This window comes from Hemicordylus capensis, chromosome 2 (genome assembly GCF_027244095.1).
Source record: "Hemicordylus capensis ecotype Gifberg chromosome 2, rHemCap1.1.pri, whole genome shotgun sequence".
Classification (NCBI taxonomy): domain Eukaryota; kingdom Metazoa; phylum Chordata; class Lepidosauria; order Squamata; family Cordylidae; genus Hemicordylus; species Hemicordylus capensis.
In genome coordinates, this window is record NC_069658.1 from 48,122,144 (window position 1) to 48,140,248 (window position 18,105).

The window sequence follows — 18,105 nt, forward strand, 5'->3', positions numbered from 1 at the left end:
TTGTTAGTCAGGATGTTGGCCAATGTTATTAGCTTTTCTCTGACATCTTAAACACAGGTGAACAATCAAGACATCATCTTAGATGAATAAATGCAGTAATTATTTGATAGAAGAATGCCATGTATATTAGCCACTCAGCATTACTGAGCTTCACAAATAAGCCACCCCTGGCAAAAAAAAAAACCAAAAAAACCCAGCGGCTTCATATCCTTGCTCTTAAAATGATAAATTTATATGGGCTTTCTATCCATTGGCTCTTTAGTCACAATTATAGCCAACACAGAGATCAAATCATAATTGCATGCATACAAACAGACACAAACAAACACATGTACGCACACTCACATGTAAAACATGCAAGAACTTCCCTGGGCACAACTTAACTTCGATGAAAAATTCTGAATTCAAAATTTCATTATTGAATCCAAATGACAGATAATGTTGACAGGGAGAATTCCCCCAGAGTATATAAGAGCTGCCGCGCTCGGGGCATCCTGGGATGCGGGATAGGGAATTCCTCCCACTCCCCACTCTTGCTATTCGTGCAGGCGCGCAGCACTGTCAAGGGCAGCATGACCGCTGCTCATCTGCCAGAGAAGGCAGGAAGGCTCCTGCCTGACCCACAGCCCTTTGAAGAGGCAGCCAAAGGCCCCATGCACGATCTTACAGTTATCTCCATATTCCAGCTGGGGGCCTGAAGCTTGTCTAAGGCCAGCTTGTGAGTTCATGGCAGAGGTGAAATTCAAACCAGGGACCTCCAGGTTTGTAGCTCAGTCTTTAAGCTACTATACTACATCAGCACTTATATGTTTTAGGATGTGTTAAAGATTGAACAATAGAAAAACATAGAAAATTGGTTATTGATTTATTCAGCCAAGACCGAAGGACAATTCAAATGCTTTTAATGAGATATTGTTTTAATTGTGTTTTAATTGTGTTCGAATAGTTTTAACTTTTAAAATTGTAATTGCTGAAATGTGTCTTTTTGTTGGTTTTATTGTTTTGTACACTGCCCAGAGAACTAGTGTTTTGGGCGGTATAAAAATATGTTAAATAAATAAACAAACAAATAAATAAAATGGAAAACAGATGTACTCTTCACTGAATATTGGTTAAGAGGTTGGAATACAATAAAACCCGTACATCTAACTAATTTGATTTAGGGAAAGTTAAGAAAAGAGGAATTTATGGACAAAATTAAGTTATTTTAATATTTTGGAATAGGATATTATTTGGAGAAATCATACCATATTGGTAATATATTGTTAGAGAATATAATTCATAAAGATTGGGTTTTTTCCCTATTAGAATTGTAATGCATTATTTTTATACTGCATTTGTTTATGTGTGTAATGAAATACATTTTAAAAAATGGATCTCTATACCCATTATTTACATTGGCCATTTAATCTTTAACAGAAAAAAATTATAAAAGGAGATCACTACATTTTGTACAATATACTTACATTAGATTCTATGATGGGTAGTATGTAGATTTCTAAAATGATCATTTACCAGGTGTTTCTTTTGGGTTACAATGACATATGTGGAGGTGTCATTTCCCAGCTACCTTCCTCTTAAGTACCCTGGGGGAAGCCAGAAGAAAACATGGTTTTCCCTTTGGTCTGCTTCCCTTTTCCTTGGCTAGAGTCCACCCATGCAGAGCAATAGGACAGAGCCCAGCCAATAATGCACAATGAGAGAATGGAAAGGCTGAGTTGAAACACTCTTCTGAGAAACTGTTGCCCAGCCATATTAAACACCCCCCGCCCCAAATCTTATCTGCTAAATAAAGGATGGAATGGAAGCAACCATTATCACATTTTCTCCCACAAACTAGGAAGTAAATATCAAGTTGTTTAAACAGGAGAGAGAGAGAGAGAGAGAGAGAGAGAGAGAAGCAAAAGCTTACCCAAATCCAGAAAGTAACCGACAGAAGAGAAAGAAGCCATAACCCTGGACAAATGATGAAAGGAAGGCAAAGAATCCATTGACAGACATACATATCAGAAGAGACTGTCTTCTTCCCACCTTGTCTGCCAAGCCTCCCCAGAAGAATGCGCCCACCATCATCCCAAGGTATACTATGCTACCTGCAACAGACACAAAAGAATATGTTACATTAGGAAGGACTAGACAACTCTCAGTATCAAATCTGAATCAATTATTCCCCAGTCACTTTCACACGAATCAGTGTACTTGTGAAATAACCGTAGGAAACACTGCCAGTAGATAATTTGTATATGCACTCCTTATACATACATACATACATACATACATACATAGTATTTGATTCACTGAAGTTTTATTATTAATTTAATTAAAGGCAATTTCTGGAACTAAAATAAAGGCAAGCAAATGTGTAAAGAGAACATTCCCACAGCAGTACACTGAACACACAAGTTACAGTAAACTAGAATTAATACATCTCACATCAGAATGATTCATCAAAATGTCAACTTCCCCCTTTCCCCACTCAAGAAGCATAACAAATAGGTTTTCAGTTCATGACCCTGTTTGATTACTACTACTACTACTACTACTATTTGTATAAACAGGAAAACTTCAGGAAAACTTGCATCTGTTTGAATGCTGGTGAAAATTCATGAAGATGGTCTTGCATCTATGTGGATCACCTCATCTGAGAATTCTGTGCTTCTCCCAACAAGCCAGGGAACATCTTCATATTGGACTTGACCAAGAAATAGCCTCATGCAAAGGTTAGCAGTATATGCTGCTCTTTGATACAGAAACACAGATGCAGATGTGCACTGCACAAAATCAACTCACATAATGTATGCTTTGAAATGAACCTGCTTGCTCACAGCTGCACTCTCTGATAACAGTACATAACAGAGAACATAGCAAAGTGATGACTTGGCAGCTTTATCACTTTACTTTGGGAATATTTTAGCTCCAATAAAATATGTCTTAAAATACAGGATTCAAAAATGCAGTGCTATAGATACATTATTTTTTCATAGTTCTATTTAAGTATTTACAAGTCAGTATGATAATGAAATGTTTAATCCAGGCCTACAAATAAGTGTATAAAAGTTTGGTTCAGGCTTCTAAACATAATGAAAGGCCAGTGGGCCAGAATGAATTGTTCGAGTCAAGGATGTGAGGCCCCTCGCCCAAGAGATAAAAATACCAGAGCCTAACAGAAGATAATGTATGTAGCCAAGGTCCTGAGACAAATTACCCACTCAGCAGAAAAAGAAACATAGCTGGCACCAGAAGATACCGAAAATGAGTAGGGAGGGCAGATAGGCCAAACAGTAGCTCATGTCCAAGGCTAATTGGCACCACATGAAAACATCTGTTTAGTTACAAAGACATGTATTGTAGGATTTACTGATTTGCTTGCTTTTAAAAATTTATATAAACTGGCAACTGTGTATGTTGGGCACACAGTGCTTGTCAGACTATTTTTGACTTGTACTGTGCCTTCATGATCATGAATTTAAAAAGCTAATCTGAGCACACACAGCTCGTTGAATTTGACTCAATTATGTCAGGCAACGAGTTCTATTGTGGCAACCATGTCAATTCCTCTTTAGTTCAATAAGACACCCCATTCTCTATCAAATCTGATGGAAGGATGAAAGCAAGGGACTGAATTAAACCGGAGGGCAAGGTTCCAGAGGATTTTCCAGCAACAAGTAGCTGATCTACATTATATTTGAAATTAGGATTGTCATATTCCTGGAAACAGCAAGTTGAGATTGGGTTAAAATAAATAAAACTAAAAGTAGGTTTACTCTAGTCTCTATTCATAGTTACAGAATATATCTGAACAGAAGACGAATTTGAATTTAAGATGACCCCCTTAAAAAATACAGATTAAATACAAGTTATACTGTATTTATTTGAAAGGAAGAAGACTCTGAATTTAAGATGACCCCCTGATTTCTAACATCAAAGAACTTGGGGGAAACCTAATCTTGGATTCAAATAAATACAGTACTTCCAAAGAAGTTCTACCATATAATACAGAAGGCTGAAGTCAAAGCTATATTCTGTTTTCTAGAATAATGCAAACAGAAACAAAAATATTTGAGCCTGGATGTTTTTCAAAATGCTATTAGCATATTAAAAAAGAAGGAACCCATAGGTTTACATAATTTTTTTATGGGTAACCGGAAAGAGAAAGGATTCGGAGATACAACAACATACCATTAGAAACAGTCTTTTACATGTTTGGGACAAATATCAAAAAAAGGATTAGCCCAAGACTATCCCCTTTGATGTCGATTCTAAATGGCGACTTTCATGAAGAAGAAATGTCTTGCAAATATAAATTTTGGAGAGAAAACTCATATACGTTACAGAGTTTAACTTTGGATAAGACGAAGGTGAAATCTATTCAAATGCTTACAAAGGAGTCTGCTCAAAAACCTCCATGGTTCCAATATCTTCAGATCAGCTCGATTGTGCAGAAAGAGTTACAAAGGGGGGAAACTTTGAGAATTAACTGGTTTTGAGCACATGTTGGGTGTGATATATAAATTGTTATTGAAATGTGAGACAGAAATGGAGCAGATCAAAGAATGTATGATAAAATGGATGCAGAATATCAACAAAACGCTAGATATCTCCAATTGGGAATATCAATGGAAGAAGAATATCAAATTTACTTTAAGTAATAATTTAAGGGAAAACTGGTATAAGATTTTCTCAGGTGGTATATGTCTCCACTGATCATTAATAAGATCAATAATTGCTTCCCAAAGGAATGTCAGAAATGTAACCAACAAGTGGGGACACTTTATCATATGTGGTGGACTTGTAACAAAGCCCAATCATTTTGGAAGCAAATTCACTCTAAAATGGAGCAAATTTTGGATATCAAATTCCCTTTTTTGCCAGAATTCTTTCTTCTAATATGACAAAACCTCACATTCCCATTAAGTGTACTGAGTTATCTTTATACATGGTTGCGGCAGCTAGGATTTTATCTGCTACTAATTGGCGCTCTTCGGTGATTCCATCTTTAAACTATTGGTTCTTAAAATTATGGGACTATGCTTCTTCCTCCAAGATTACTGCTTATATGAACAGTGCTTCAACAGAGTCATTTATGCTTGTTTGGGAACCTTTTATAAACTTTAACGTTCAACAAGGTCATCATTTGTTCCCGAGATCTTGGTTTGATCTTAATCTATTTTGTATATCTATGGTAATTATGTTTGCATTAAGACCAGCAGGTGGAAGTAATCTTATATTTTCCCTTCTCTTTTAGTCCTTTCTCCCCCATGTTTCAGACCTTTTCTTGCTCCTGATCTCCAATCCACTTTAAAGGTCTTACCTTATTCTATGTTTCAAGAGATGTAATCAAGCTTTGTTCTTTTATTATTTTAATAAATAAATATATTTTTAAAAATATATAGAAGGAAAAGTCTCCAAATGTGAGGAAAGTACTTTTTTAAAAAACCCCACATAACTCTAAGCGCATTTACTTACAAAAGAAGTCTAATTTATTTCAGTCAGGGTTTTTCCCCAAGTAAATTTGTTTGATCACTAACTCAGTTATGTAGTACAAAGTCTGCTCTGTTGATTTCCTTCCTGGTTTGCAAGTTAGCAACAGGGTTGTTTGTTTGTAACTAGAGTTCTTCAGGTTAAGATATAAAGTTGCCTTATATGAAAACAGATTATTGGTCGTTTTGGCCCCACCAACTACCATATCTGGCAGCAGTTCTCCCGGGACTCACAGGTGGGGTCTTTTCCAGCTGAACCTGGAGAGCTACCATGGGCACAGAACCTGAGGCCTTCTGCATGCAAAGCATGTGTTCTGCCAGTAAACTACTACAGCTCCTCTCCCACAGATGGCTTTTCAGCATAGTCCCAAGTATGGAAACGAAACTGAGTAGGTGAGATGAAGGACCTTCTAGGACTGCTGCTTCTTTCCCTGTCTGTATGGTAGTAGCATGCTTTACATGAGGTGAATGGATGCAGCTCACATCTCCTCACTTAGGTTTATCCAGTGACTGTTGCAAAGAGTATGGGTGGGTGGGAGATTGTACACCAAGGTCATGACTGCTTGGGCATTCTCTACTGCGAGGACAAAAGTTGGAATATACAAGTACAGATTAAACCAACTTGAAGAACAGTTGCTAGAGGTAGCATCTCTATTTTTTTTCTTTGTGCTTTCTGTCATGATCCCCACCTTGAACAGTTGCCCAGAGTCTGATCTTGAGGAGGGGGAATAGTCAGACTGGAAGACTACCTCTATATCTCTGCTAACTGAGCAAAGAGGCACCCTTTATAGGAGCAATTCTTTTCTGTCTCACAGGGGGAGAGCAAATGTACCTATCCAACCACAGTACAACATCCCTCCAGTGATTGTTGCTGGTGTCCACTTTATATTTCCTTTTAGATTGTGAGCCCTTTTGGGACAGGGACCAATAATTTTATTTATTTTATTTTTCTATGTAAATTGCTTTGAGCACTTTTGCTGAAAAGTGGAATATAAATATTCGTAGTAGTAGAGCCAGCTCCTCCCCTCTTCCATATTGAGGCTCTCACACCAGGATAGCCCTGTAGGTCCTCTAAGGGTCAGAGTGCAGCAACCCTCAAATATTCTGTCAAGTCTGGAGGAGGTGCCAGCACTAGTAGTGTGCATGGTTTTGGTTCGGGGCCATTGGTATGACCGCCGGACCGGTTCAGAAGTCCGGCGGTCCGGAGGTTCGGGGGGTCGGGGGGCTGTAACTTTAAGCGGGGGGGGGGGTTGTACTTACCCCCCCGCGCCGCTCTTCCCCCTCCGGCGCTGGTCCGTTCAAATGTCTTCTGGGGGCGGCAGGGTTCCTCCCTGCTGTCCCTGCCCCCGTCGTCGTTAGTTTAGGAGCCAGAGTCTTGGACTGAGCAGAAAACTGGAAGAGAGACGAGCGCTGCAAAGCCTTTTAAAAAGAGACTTGAGGAGGTTAAACGTTTGTAAAAGAGACGAGCGGCTTGCCGAGCGCTAGCGGCGCGCATGCGCCCTGCACGGCGCGCGCGCTCGTCTCTGACGCTGCCGCGCGCACTACACATACGTATGCGGTGCGGCAGCGTCAGAGACAAGCGCGCGCGCCGTGCAGGGCGCATGCGCGCCGCTAGCGCTCGGCAAGCCGCTCGTCTCTTTTACAAACGTTTAACCTCCTCAAGTCTCTTTTTAAAAGGCTTTGCAGCGCTCGTCTCTCTTCCAGTTTTCTGCTCAGTCCAAGACTCTGGCTCCTAAACTAACAACGACGGGGGCAGGGACGGCAGGGAGGAACCCTGCCGCCCCCAGAAGACATTTGGACGGACCAGCGCCGGAGGGGGAAGAGCGGCGCGGGGGGGTAAGTACAACCCCCCCCGCTTAAAGTTACAGCCCCCCCCGTGCCGGTCCGGGGGGGCTCCGGAACATGCACACCCCTAGCCAGCACAGAATAGACAAGGGAACCCAGAAAGAGTCTGGGACCTACAAGTGCTCAGGCAGTTGACTTGAAGGCTAGCAGGCTGGAGCTGGGCAAGCAAGGCAGGGTCCTGCCATCCTGTACAGAACATAGCTTCACAAAGTACCACACCACAGGGATCCATGAAGGAGATCCAGAAGGAAATTGCCCACTGCCTCAGAGGGATAACTAGGAGGTATTATGCCTGGAACGCTGGCCGTCAGGCATTCCCCCTCTAAGTATGAAGAGGAGTGAGACAAGGGCAGCCATGAAAGAATGAGTCCCCCAGGCCCCTCAGCAGTGGTCCCTCTAATTTTTTTCATCTCTGTGCAGAATGAATTTTTTTCTGGGCAGCAGTATTAAGGCAGTGTGTGCACATGTGCATTCAGAATGGTGCCTTCCCGATTCAAACTGAGGGGGATCTAAAATGGAATGAGCGGACATCAAAAAACTTGTCGGCGTGTGAATGTGCACAAACCTTAGAGAGAACAGTGCCCCTCAGTATTCAGAGCCTTGCTTGAAAGTGAGGCGGCAGGACCAGACTACTATGCAAACCTGTCTGTATGCCAATAAAAAAGGTGTTTTCTGGACAACCTGGCTGTGTGTGCTCCTTGAAAATCTATCCCAGGCCCCTTTGATGTTGAATTCTCCCCCTGGGGTCCCAATTCTGTCACAGCCCCAGAAACACCAAAACTGGTTAAAGTAGCTAAGTATACAGGTGAAACTCGGAAAATTAGAATATCGTGCAAAAGTCCATTAATTTCAGTAATGCAAATTAAAAGGTGAAACTGATATATGAGACGGACGCATTACATGCAAAGCGAGATAAGTCAAGCCTTAATTTGTTATAATTGTGATGATCATGGCGTACAGCTCATGAAAACCCCAAATCCACAATCCCAGAAAATTAGAATATTACATGGAACCAAGAAAACAAGGATTGTAGAACAGAACAATATCGGACCTCCGAAAAGTATACAGTGTACTGTGCTTGACTGGCCAGCAAACTCGCCTGACCTGACCCCATAGAGAATCTATGGGGCATTGCCAAGAGAAGGATGAGAGACATGAGACCAAACAATGCAGAATTGCTGAAGGCCGCTAATGAAGCATCCTGGTCTTCCATAACACCTCATCAGTGCCACAGGCTGATAGCATCCATGCCACGCTGCATTGAGGCAGTAATTGCTGCAAAAGGGGCCCAAACCAAGTACTGAATACATATGCATGCTTATACTTTTCAGAGGTCCGATATTGTTCTATTCTACAATCCTTGTCGTCTTGGTTCCATATAATATTCTAATTTTCTGGGATTGTGGATTTGGGGTTTTCATGAGCTGTATGCCATGATCATCACAATTATAACAAATTAAGGCTTGACTTATCTTGCTTTGCATGTAATGCGTCTGTCTCATATATCAGTTTCACCTTTTAATTTGCATTACTGAAATTAATGGACTTTTGCACGATATTCTAATTTTCCGAGTTTCACCTGTATTTAGCCTAAGAGAAGACAAAGACTACGGGGAAATATGTGGCCAAAGATCTGAAGGGCTGCCACATAGAAGGAGTGTTCCCTGTAATAGGGATTCCCAGATGTGTTTGACTACTGCATTGTTTTTAAATAAAATAATACAGCTCCCAGCATCCTCAGCAGCAATGGCTTTTGGCTGGAAATTATGGGAGTTGTAGTCAACAACAGCTGGGAATCCCTATTGCAGGGAACACTAAAGGAGGAGTGGACTTGACTGACCTATACAATACTTAATCTCTATACAATACTTAACTCTCCAAATGGGTAAATATACAATTTCCCCTACAAAACTTGAATTTCCAAGTTACATTCAATGCACAAAGGTCAAGCAGGCCTTCAAATGAAATGGGTGGGAACTATCCTGATCCTGCACAAACAGGTACTGCAGAGATAGAACCACATCTGAAAAGGGTTAAAGAAGGTTCTTTTTGTTGAGATAGATAGATAGATACCAACAGTGTCACGCTCCTTTAGCCCTCCTGCTTGAATAGCCAAATTAATGGACAGTTAAAAAGCACAAGTGTTGTGTGGTCTCTATCATGAAGGTTTCTTTTTCACAGTGTATGGAGATCATACATTAACATGGGTTGTGGACCGAACATGCTCCCTGTAGACAGAACTAAAATACAATGCAAAAGAGAAACAGGCTAGTTTCTGCAGGCAGGTGGTGCCAAAACCCCAGTTCTGGGACTGGTAAATAGACTAGAACAGGAGAAGAAAGGTAGAAAAATAGGAAGGCAAGAAAACAGGAACAAAGTCCCAAGGACAAAGGGGGGCTGTCCCCAAAACTACTTCCTGGCAGTCACCATTTTCCTAAAAGTGAGACCCGAGCCTGAGGAAGACTGCCCAAAAACACATCCATGGGTGGGTCAGATGACCTCCATACACAGTGAAAAAGAACCCTTCACGGTAAGACCAGTGTTTCTTTTTCCACAGTCTAGGAATCTTTTCCATCCATTAACATGGTAAAATACCCAAGCGGTGAAGAAGTGGAGGGAAGGATGTGTTTATACTACTTGCTCCCCTGGCCTGAGACTTGAGAAGGCAAGGCTTAGACCAGGGGAGGCAGCAAAATTTTGATTTCAATCCTAAAGATGACAGCAAGCAAGCAAATAAATAAATCAACAAGAAAACAAGGGGGGAAAGGAAAGCTAAATTTGTGAGGGCTTGTCTTTTCTAGGGTTTGATTTCTGGCTGGCTAGAGGTTCGTATTTTTGACAAGGCAGATTCTTTGGGTGGGAGATTTGCTTAAGGTGAGTCACATAGCTTGTGGGAGGAGACACATTCCTGAGGTGACTCAGTTTGGAAACAGCTCTTGAGAAGACAAGGCTGAGACGAGAGGAGCATTACTCCATGGAGCTTTGTTAAAAGGAGTTTGCAAACAGATATAAATAATTTTTCCATGGAATTTAGTGGGAAGGTTTGCGGGGAGGCACACAAATGGTCCCCATTTATCACAAAGGGGACACTCAGCACAAAGAGAAGATGAGTACCACCACACTTTTGTAATTTTTTTCTGGAAGACAAAGCTTAAAACCTTTACTTAGCTGACAACTGCAGCTAAGACCTAGTTTTCAAGTAGACAGGTTCTATATATTCTAAATAGCCATTAAAACCAGTTATGAAGGTAGAACACCAATATTATTTGTTATTTATTTAATACATTTATATACCGCCCAAAATGTAAGTTCTCTGGGCGGTTTACAGAACAATAAAAATCAAAACATTTCAAAAATTAAAATTAAAAAGTTAACATTATTAAAACACAATTAAAACAGTATCTAATTAAAAGCCTGGATGAACAAATGCATCTTGACTGCCCTTTTGAAAGTTGTAAGAGATGGGGAGGCTCTTATTTCAGCAAGAAGTGTGTTCCAAAGCCTTGGGGCAGCAATGGAGAACGCCCATCCCCGAGTAGCCACCAGACGAGCTCGTGGAAACTGCAGACGAACCTGTCCAGATGATCTCAATAGGGGAGGAGGTGCTTCCCAGTTTATTGCATGGAGTGTTGCATGTATGACTATCAGCCTGGGGGCAGAAGTCATGGGTGTGCGCTCAGTGCAAAGAGCTCCTAGCTGTCAGGGAACAAGTTTTCTTCCCTCGAAGCCAAGGTGGAGAATTTCAGGGAGGCAGAGAGCCATGTGGGTGAGACCCTCAGGGACACAATAGAGGGATCCCACTACCAAGCTGACTGCTCCTCTGCTGTCATGGAGAATGAAGGTCTCAGGGAAGGAGGACATCAATCTGAGGAAGAGGGGAATGCTTCCTTAAAAAGGAACCCCTCCTTGGGTAATGCACATGTAGGAGATACTCCTCCCAGGGTCGGGGGCCTCCTAGTAGCGGATGATTTGATTGTAAGGAGCATAGAGAGATGGGTTTCTGACCCATGTGTAGACCACACAGTGACTTGCCTGAGTGGTGTGAAGGTTGCGAACATCACGTAACATGCAGATAGGCTGTTAGGCAGTGCTGGGGAGGAGTCAACTATTGTGGTGCAAGTTGGCACCGACAATGTTGGGAAATGCAGACAGGAGGTCCCAGAAGCCAAATTTAGGCTGCTAGGTAGCATATTGAAGTCCAGGACCCCCAGGGTAGTGTTCTCTGAAGTGCTACCTGTTCCACTTGCAGGCAGAGCAGAGGGGTCTCAATGCATGGATCAGATGTGGTGCCAGGAGGAGGAGGAATTAAATTTGTTAGGCACTAGGATACATTTTGGGGTAAGCAAAGTATGTACAAAAAGGACAGGCTCCACTTGAACCAAGATGGAACCAGACTGCTGGGGCTTAAAATAAAAAAGGTCACAGAACAGCTTTTAAAATGAGGCTTGGGGGGTTGCTGACAGGAACTGGGTGGTATCTGGTTCAGCAAGCAAAATCCTCTAATGTGCGAAGGTACAAACGGGGATAGAGTAGAACCAGGAGCAGAGCAGTTGGAAACACATGACAGCTGGTTAAAAAGGTCAGGTGACAGTAAGGCAGATAGCAGATGCCAACATCAAGCAAAAGAGTGGGTGTATAGGTGTTTATATACCAATGCCAGAAGCCTCTGAGCCAAGATGGGCAAGCTGGAGTGCTAGGTTGCTAATGAAAACAGATATACTGGGCATAATGGAAACCTGGCATATTGGAACGGTGAGAACCAGTGGGCCACTGTTATTCCTGTATATAAACTCTGCAGAAAAGTACAGGGAGGGGAAGATTGGGGGTGAAGTAGCACTGTGTATTAAAGAAGCGATAGAATTCAACAAGCTAGAAAAACTAGGAGGACCAGAGTCTTCCACAGAATCATTAGGGGTGACAATATGAGGACTGAAAGGAAAGGAAATGCTATTGCCCTCCGGATCAAAATGCTGAAAGTGACCTGGAGTTGAAGAAGCAAATCAGAGAGATGTCAAGAGACAGAGCTGTAATAATGGGTGACTTCAATTACCCACATAGACTGGGCAAATTCACATTCAGGTACTGGCAGAAAGGCCAAATTTCTAGACATGCTAAATGACTGTGCCTTAGAACAGTTGGTCGCGGAACCAACCAGAGAGAAGGCAACCTTGGATTTAATTTTGAGTAGTGCCCAGGACATGGTGCAAGATGACAGAGTTGTAGAACCACTGGGAAACTGCAACCATAGTGTGATCCAATTCAGGTGAGGAATATAGGTGAGAGGAGCACAGCCAAAGAAGTCGATCACAGGTCCATCAGAGATGTGTTGGACTTCTGAAGAAGAAGCTTCTAAAAAATGAAGGGAATGGTAAAAAGGAAGTTGAAAGGGAGAATCAAGAGGGTCAAATCACTCTAGAAAGCATGGAACTTATTCAAAACCACAATAATAGAAGGTCAGTTGGAATGTATACCAGGAAGGCGGAAAGATACCACCAAGTTCAGGAGGATTCCAGCATGACTAATATGTAGAGTCAGGGGAGCTATAAAAGGGAAGAAGACTTCCTTCAGAAAATAGAAATCCTGCCCAAATGAAGAGAACAGAAAGGAGTAAACTCTGGCAAAGGAAATGCAAGAAGATAATAAGGGATGCAAAAAAAAAAAAAAAGTTTGAGGAGCACATAGCTATCTGCTATCAGAAGCAGAAAACCTGCCAGGGAGGTGGTTCAACAGACAATGTGGGCATGAAAGGGATTATTAAAAAGGATAAGGAGATTGCAGAGAAGCAGAGAGTGATCAGGTCATAGAACCAGGGCCTCTGGGGCCAATGAGGAGCAATCAGGATGATTTCCGCTCTTTCCAATTGAAGTTTGCTTAGGAGTTTCCCTATGACTGCTATTGGTGGAAATGCATAGAGAAGTCCAGGCAGCCAAAGAGCTATGAGAGTGTCTGTGGGTTCCACCAGTGGAGAATGGAACCTGGTGAAAAATCGGGGAAGATGGTGGTTTTTTGTGGTTGCAAACAGGTCCTCTCAGGATAGCCTCAGTACCCGGGTCATGTGCAGGAAAACACTGGGGTACAAGTACCACTCCGCTGGATCAACTATGTGGCAACTGATTATTGGCTACTGATCAGTTGGCCTAATGATTGTCTACTCCGCTGAGATGTTCAGATGTTGTGGACTGCAGATGGGTCTCCACCCAGTGAAACAGAAGGAACGATTCCACCATCAGAGAGGGAGACTTGGAGCCTTCTTGTCGACTGATGTGAGATTTCACTGTCACATTGTCTGCATGAATGTGGACATGGCCACTGCTGACAAAGAGGAGGAACAGTTGGAGCGCTAAATGAAGATCACAAAGTTCCAGCCAGTTGTTGTTCCTCTTTGTCTGAGTCTAGGAAGTAGTGTGTGCCTGGTGAATGACTGGATTCAGAGTCAGACACTGGAATCACTGGGTTTGCCGGTGGATGGGGCATTGGTAATGCTGCGGCTGGAGGAGCCGGGGGTACAGAGGGTGGTGCAGGAGCTGCCTCGATGGGAGGAAGAGGAGGTATAGGCTGTGGAATTGGTACTTTTGGACATCCTCCTCCTCTGACAATGATGATGATGATGATGATGATGATGATGATGATGATGATGATGGGGCAGCCTGTCTCTTATGTTGGGGAGCTGCCGGGCTAAGAATAGTGCACTCTTTCTGTGGCCCAAGTTGTGAGGGAAAGGGAAGGAGGAGTGGAAAGACCTTCTGTGGGGAGGCAGAGTGAGGCTGCTGGTAATTCTCAGAAAGTCCTACCCCTCCCTTCCAATTGGGGTCCCTCAGATAAGGAACCTCCAAGCAAGTCCTCGTATGGGAGATAGACATGTTTTTTGAGGGGAGGGGAGAGGAGGAGGGAACAGAACAAACCAACCAAATTGTAAAGGACACAATTAGTCAAATAGAATTGAAATTTTTTTTGACATGTTTGAGAAATGAAATAAAACTCCCTTCCTACCCTGGTACAATCTAGGGGTGGGGGGGAAAGAATCAGAGAAAACTAGCCTGAAGAAAGCCAGAAACACAGAGCTCTTTTGCAGCCCTGCTACTTGGGAGCAAGACAGGACCAGATCTGGGGTTTTGTCACCACCTGCCTGCCTGTAGAGAGGAGACCTGGTCTTGTAGTAGCAAGCATGACTTGTCCCCATAGCTAAGCAGAGTCTGCCCTGGTTGCATCTGAATGGGAGACTTGATGTGTGAACACTGCAAGATATTCCCCTCAGGGGATGAAGCCGCTCTGGGAAGAGCAGAAGGTTTCAAGTTCCCTCTCTGGCTTCTCCAAGATAGGGCCGAGAGAGATTCCTGCCTGCAACCTTAGAGAAGCCGCTGCCAGTCTGTGAAGACAATACTGAGCTAGATAGACCAATGGTAGGACTCAATATATGGCAGTTTCCTATGAAGGAACTAGCCTCTTTCTCTTTCTGACTACAGGGAATATGTTCGGTCCACAACCTATGTTTATGGATGATCTCCTACACTGTGGAAAACAAACACCAACACAAATACCCCTTCCCACTTTCATCTTTATAAAGACGTAAGACTAAGATACAGCATATACAGAGCAGGGTTATTTAAAAAACAAACAAACACCAGTTAATCCCAGGTAATGATTTGAAGCTACTGGCGGATTCCTGTAGTACTAGCACTGAACATATTATTTTGAAGATAACTTCTCTTATCCAATAGTTAGTTCCCTCTGGCATTAAAGAGAAAATCCTAACTGACAAGCCTGAGATAAAGCATACTTTGTTAAGTCTTTGTAATACCTCTAATGCCTGGTTTCACTTTTCTCTGCCACTGAGGTGCCTCTGATATTTATTTTCTTTCAGACTTTTGATGCTAAATGCAGCACCAGCATTCAAGTAGCTCATGGAAGAAAATTGGTGTGACTCTGCAATTTGAAATTCACTTTTATGGCAATACTCCTGACTCAAAGCGATTATGAATGGTACATGTAGCTGAACAGCCAAAGAATTCCTCGTGCAATGTCTGGGATTAATTCCTCCTCACAAAGAGAAATCCTAAAGCTTTTAATTTATCTTAGGATCATACTTGGGTCATAGTCCTAGATAATATCAAAGGTGTCTGGCAGAGTGGAAACAATGTGAATGAATGAATGAATGAATGAATGAATGAATGAAAATAAATAAATAAATAAATAAATAAATATACACACATACACACACACACACACACACACACACACACACACACATGAAATGTTTATATTTTTAAATAAAATGTTGTATATCCCCATCCCCATATCCCCTTGGTGAGAGGAGCATATGGCTGTGCTAAATGGTCCCCACAGCTGGATCAAGCGCTAAATGAGCTACTTGCCTCTGATCACCTGCACTGTATTCAATCACCCCTACTAACTAGCAACCCTGCTGGTGCACCCTTGGAGTCCTACAATGCCCTAGTCCAGGAATTACAGCAGCTCCTCTCTCATAAGAACTGTGAACTACATGTACAGTGCCAGCAGGCCTCTAAGCAGTGATTTGACAAGGACTGTGTTAATGCCAAAAAAAGCCCTTGCCTCCACCCAGGGGCGTAACGAGGCTGGAGTGGGCCCAGAGACAAAATTTTAAAAAGGGCCCCTCGCTGATACACACACACTCACTTCACATGTGACTTGCCTCTGGGGGGCCCCTCGAGGTGTGGGGGCCCCCAGGCAGCCGCCTCCCCTTGCCTAATGGTAGTTACGCCCCTGCCTCCACCTATCAAGTCTATAAATCTAGTTCTGGACTGTTGGCCACAAAGAATCTCCTTCAGCAGAAAAGAGAGTACAAACTCCTGCTGGCTCATAAGAAAAAAGATGCCATGAAAGATGCCTGGATGGGTCTCATTCAGGCTGTTAGATCCAAAGATTCTGCCATGTTTTGGCATCTTACAAAGCAGTCCCTCAGCTACAGTCCGAACCACTTGGATTGTCACATTCATCTAGGGATATGGAATAAATATTTTCATGACTTATACAAAGACCCTGCTGCTGATTGCAGAAGCCCTGCTTGTGCCATTGAGGATACTCCAACATGTGCTCCGGTGTCAACGGAGATCCACAGTCTAGTCGCTCAATTAAGACCGGGGAAGGCTTCAGGGGGGAAACTTATTCCGCATGAGGTTGTTAAAAATAATCTGCATTGGTGGGCCCCTATTCTAGCTTTGCTCTTCATCTATATTGATATGAATGGCCAAATTCCCAAGGACTAGGGGGCAGCGATCATTGTTCCCATATTTTAAAAGGGCAGGAAGGATGACCCCGTCAATTACAGACCCATTAGTTTGCTCAATACTATTAGTTATCTTTATGCAAGACACCTATACGGGAAACTTAGGAACTGGCTGGAACAGGAACATCTTCTTGCTGAGTAACAAGAGGGCTTCAGGGAAGGGCTATCAATCAGTGTCTAGTTCTTCAGCACCTCATCGGGAAATACTCCTCCTGCAGTATGACTTCTCTTTATGCCACCTTAATTGATCTTAAGGCAGCATTTGATTTCATCTCACGTGCAAACTATGGAAGAAGTTGGAAGCCTTCTCCATTGACCGGCGCCTGCTATATCTTCTTTGCACCCTGAATGTAGATGCATCACTTAAGGTGAGATGTAGCCCCCAAGGCCACCTCAAAAGAGCTGTTACAACTCAGAAGGGTGTCAAGTAAGCATGCATTTTGGCCCCACTCCTCTTCAGCTTTTGCATTAACTCTATGGTGGGCCAGCTCAGCAATTCAGATTTCTACCCTCCAAAGCTCGCTGGGAGACACATTGCCATCCTGTTATATGTGGATGATGCAGCTATCATCTCAAGAACTCCCATTGGCCTCAGAAGAGCACTGAGAGCCCTGATGCTGCACTGCAGGGTGGACTGCCTGAAAATCAACTATCACAAAACTAGAATCATGGCCTTCGCCAGGACGCCCAAGATCCACTCTTGGCAAATTGAGGGGTGTAAGATCAAGCAAGTTTCATGCTTCAAATACTTGGGAGTAGTTTTTCATTCTGGCGACTCTAGGAAAGCTCATGGGGAACATGTGGCTCTAAATGCTCAGAGAAGCTCCTCTGCCATTCTCAAATCCCTGAGGACAAGAAGAGGCCATTATGTACCCACAGCTCTTGAACTGTTCACAGCCAAGCTCAGTTCCTCTATGGTGCCCAACTGAGCCCCTTCCCCAACTTTGCGACTCTGGAACTTGTACAATCTAAATTCCTGCGGACAGTGCTCCAAGTACTAAGATGAGTCTCCAGTGCCACTCTGTGCCTGGAGACAGGCTTGATCAAGCTGGAGGCTAAGGTGTGGATGGCCATCTTCTGCTACTGGTTCAGACTATCCTTTTGCCCAGTTGGTCTTGCTCCCCTAATCCTATGCAATGATTACCGATCTAGCTGGATTTGGACAATCAAGACAAAAATAGCTACCCTGGGTCTTTCCCCCTTGAGTTTGTTTAGTATGGATTATGACCAGGTGAAAGCCACCATCAAGCAGCACCTTATAGACATTGAACCCCAAACCGATCTCAGCATGGCCCTGAACTTTCATATCAGTGATGGGCTTAGATATTCTACCTCTCCAGCAGCATACCTCACCCAACTGGAGGTTCCAAAGCACAGAAGGGCATTCACTCTGGCTCGCTGTCATGTCCTCCCTTCAGCAGTGCTAGAAGGCCATTATAGAAGGACTCCATTTGCAGAGCGACTATGCCCTTGTGGCTCAGGGCAGTTCGAAATTACTGAACATGTTCTCATCTA

At 43.0% G+C, this 18,105-nt stretch overlaps 1 protein-coding gene across 4 annotated transcripts in view; it reads right to left on the minus strand.

Moving 5' to 3' along the window:
- The window catches only part of SV2C (synaptic vesicle glycoprotein 2C), a 247,434-nt gene that overhangs the window by 107,703 nt on the left and 121,626 nt on the right, over positions 1 to 18,105 (minus strand). For all 4 annotated transcript variants that reach the window (XM_053293614.1, XM_053293612.1, XM_053293611.1 and 1 more), the window contains one exon: positions 1,913 to 2,093. In XM_053293614.1, coding sequence (XP_053149589.1) covers positions 1,913 to 2,093 — 181 coding nt within the window. The remainder of the gene's footprint in view (positions 1 to 1,912; positions 2,094 to 18,105) is intronic.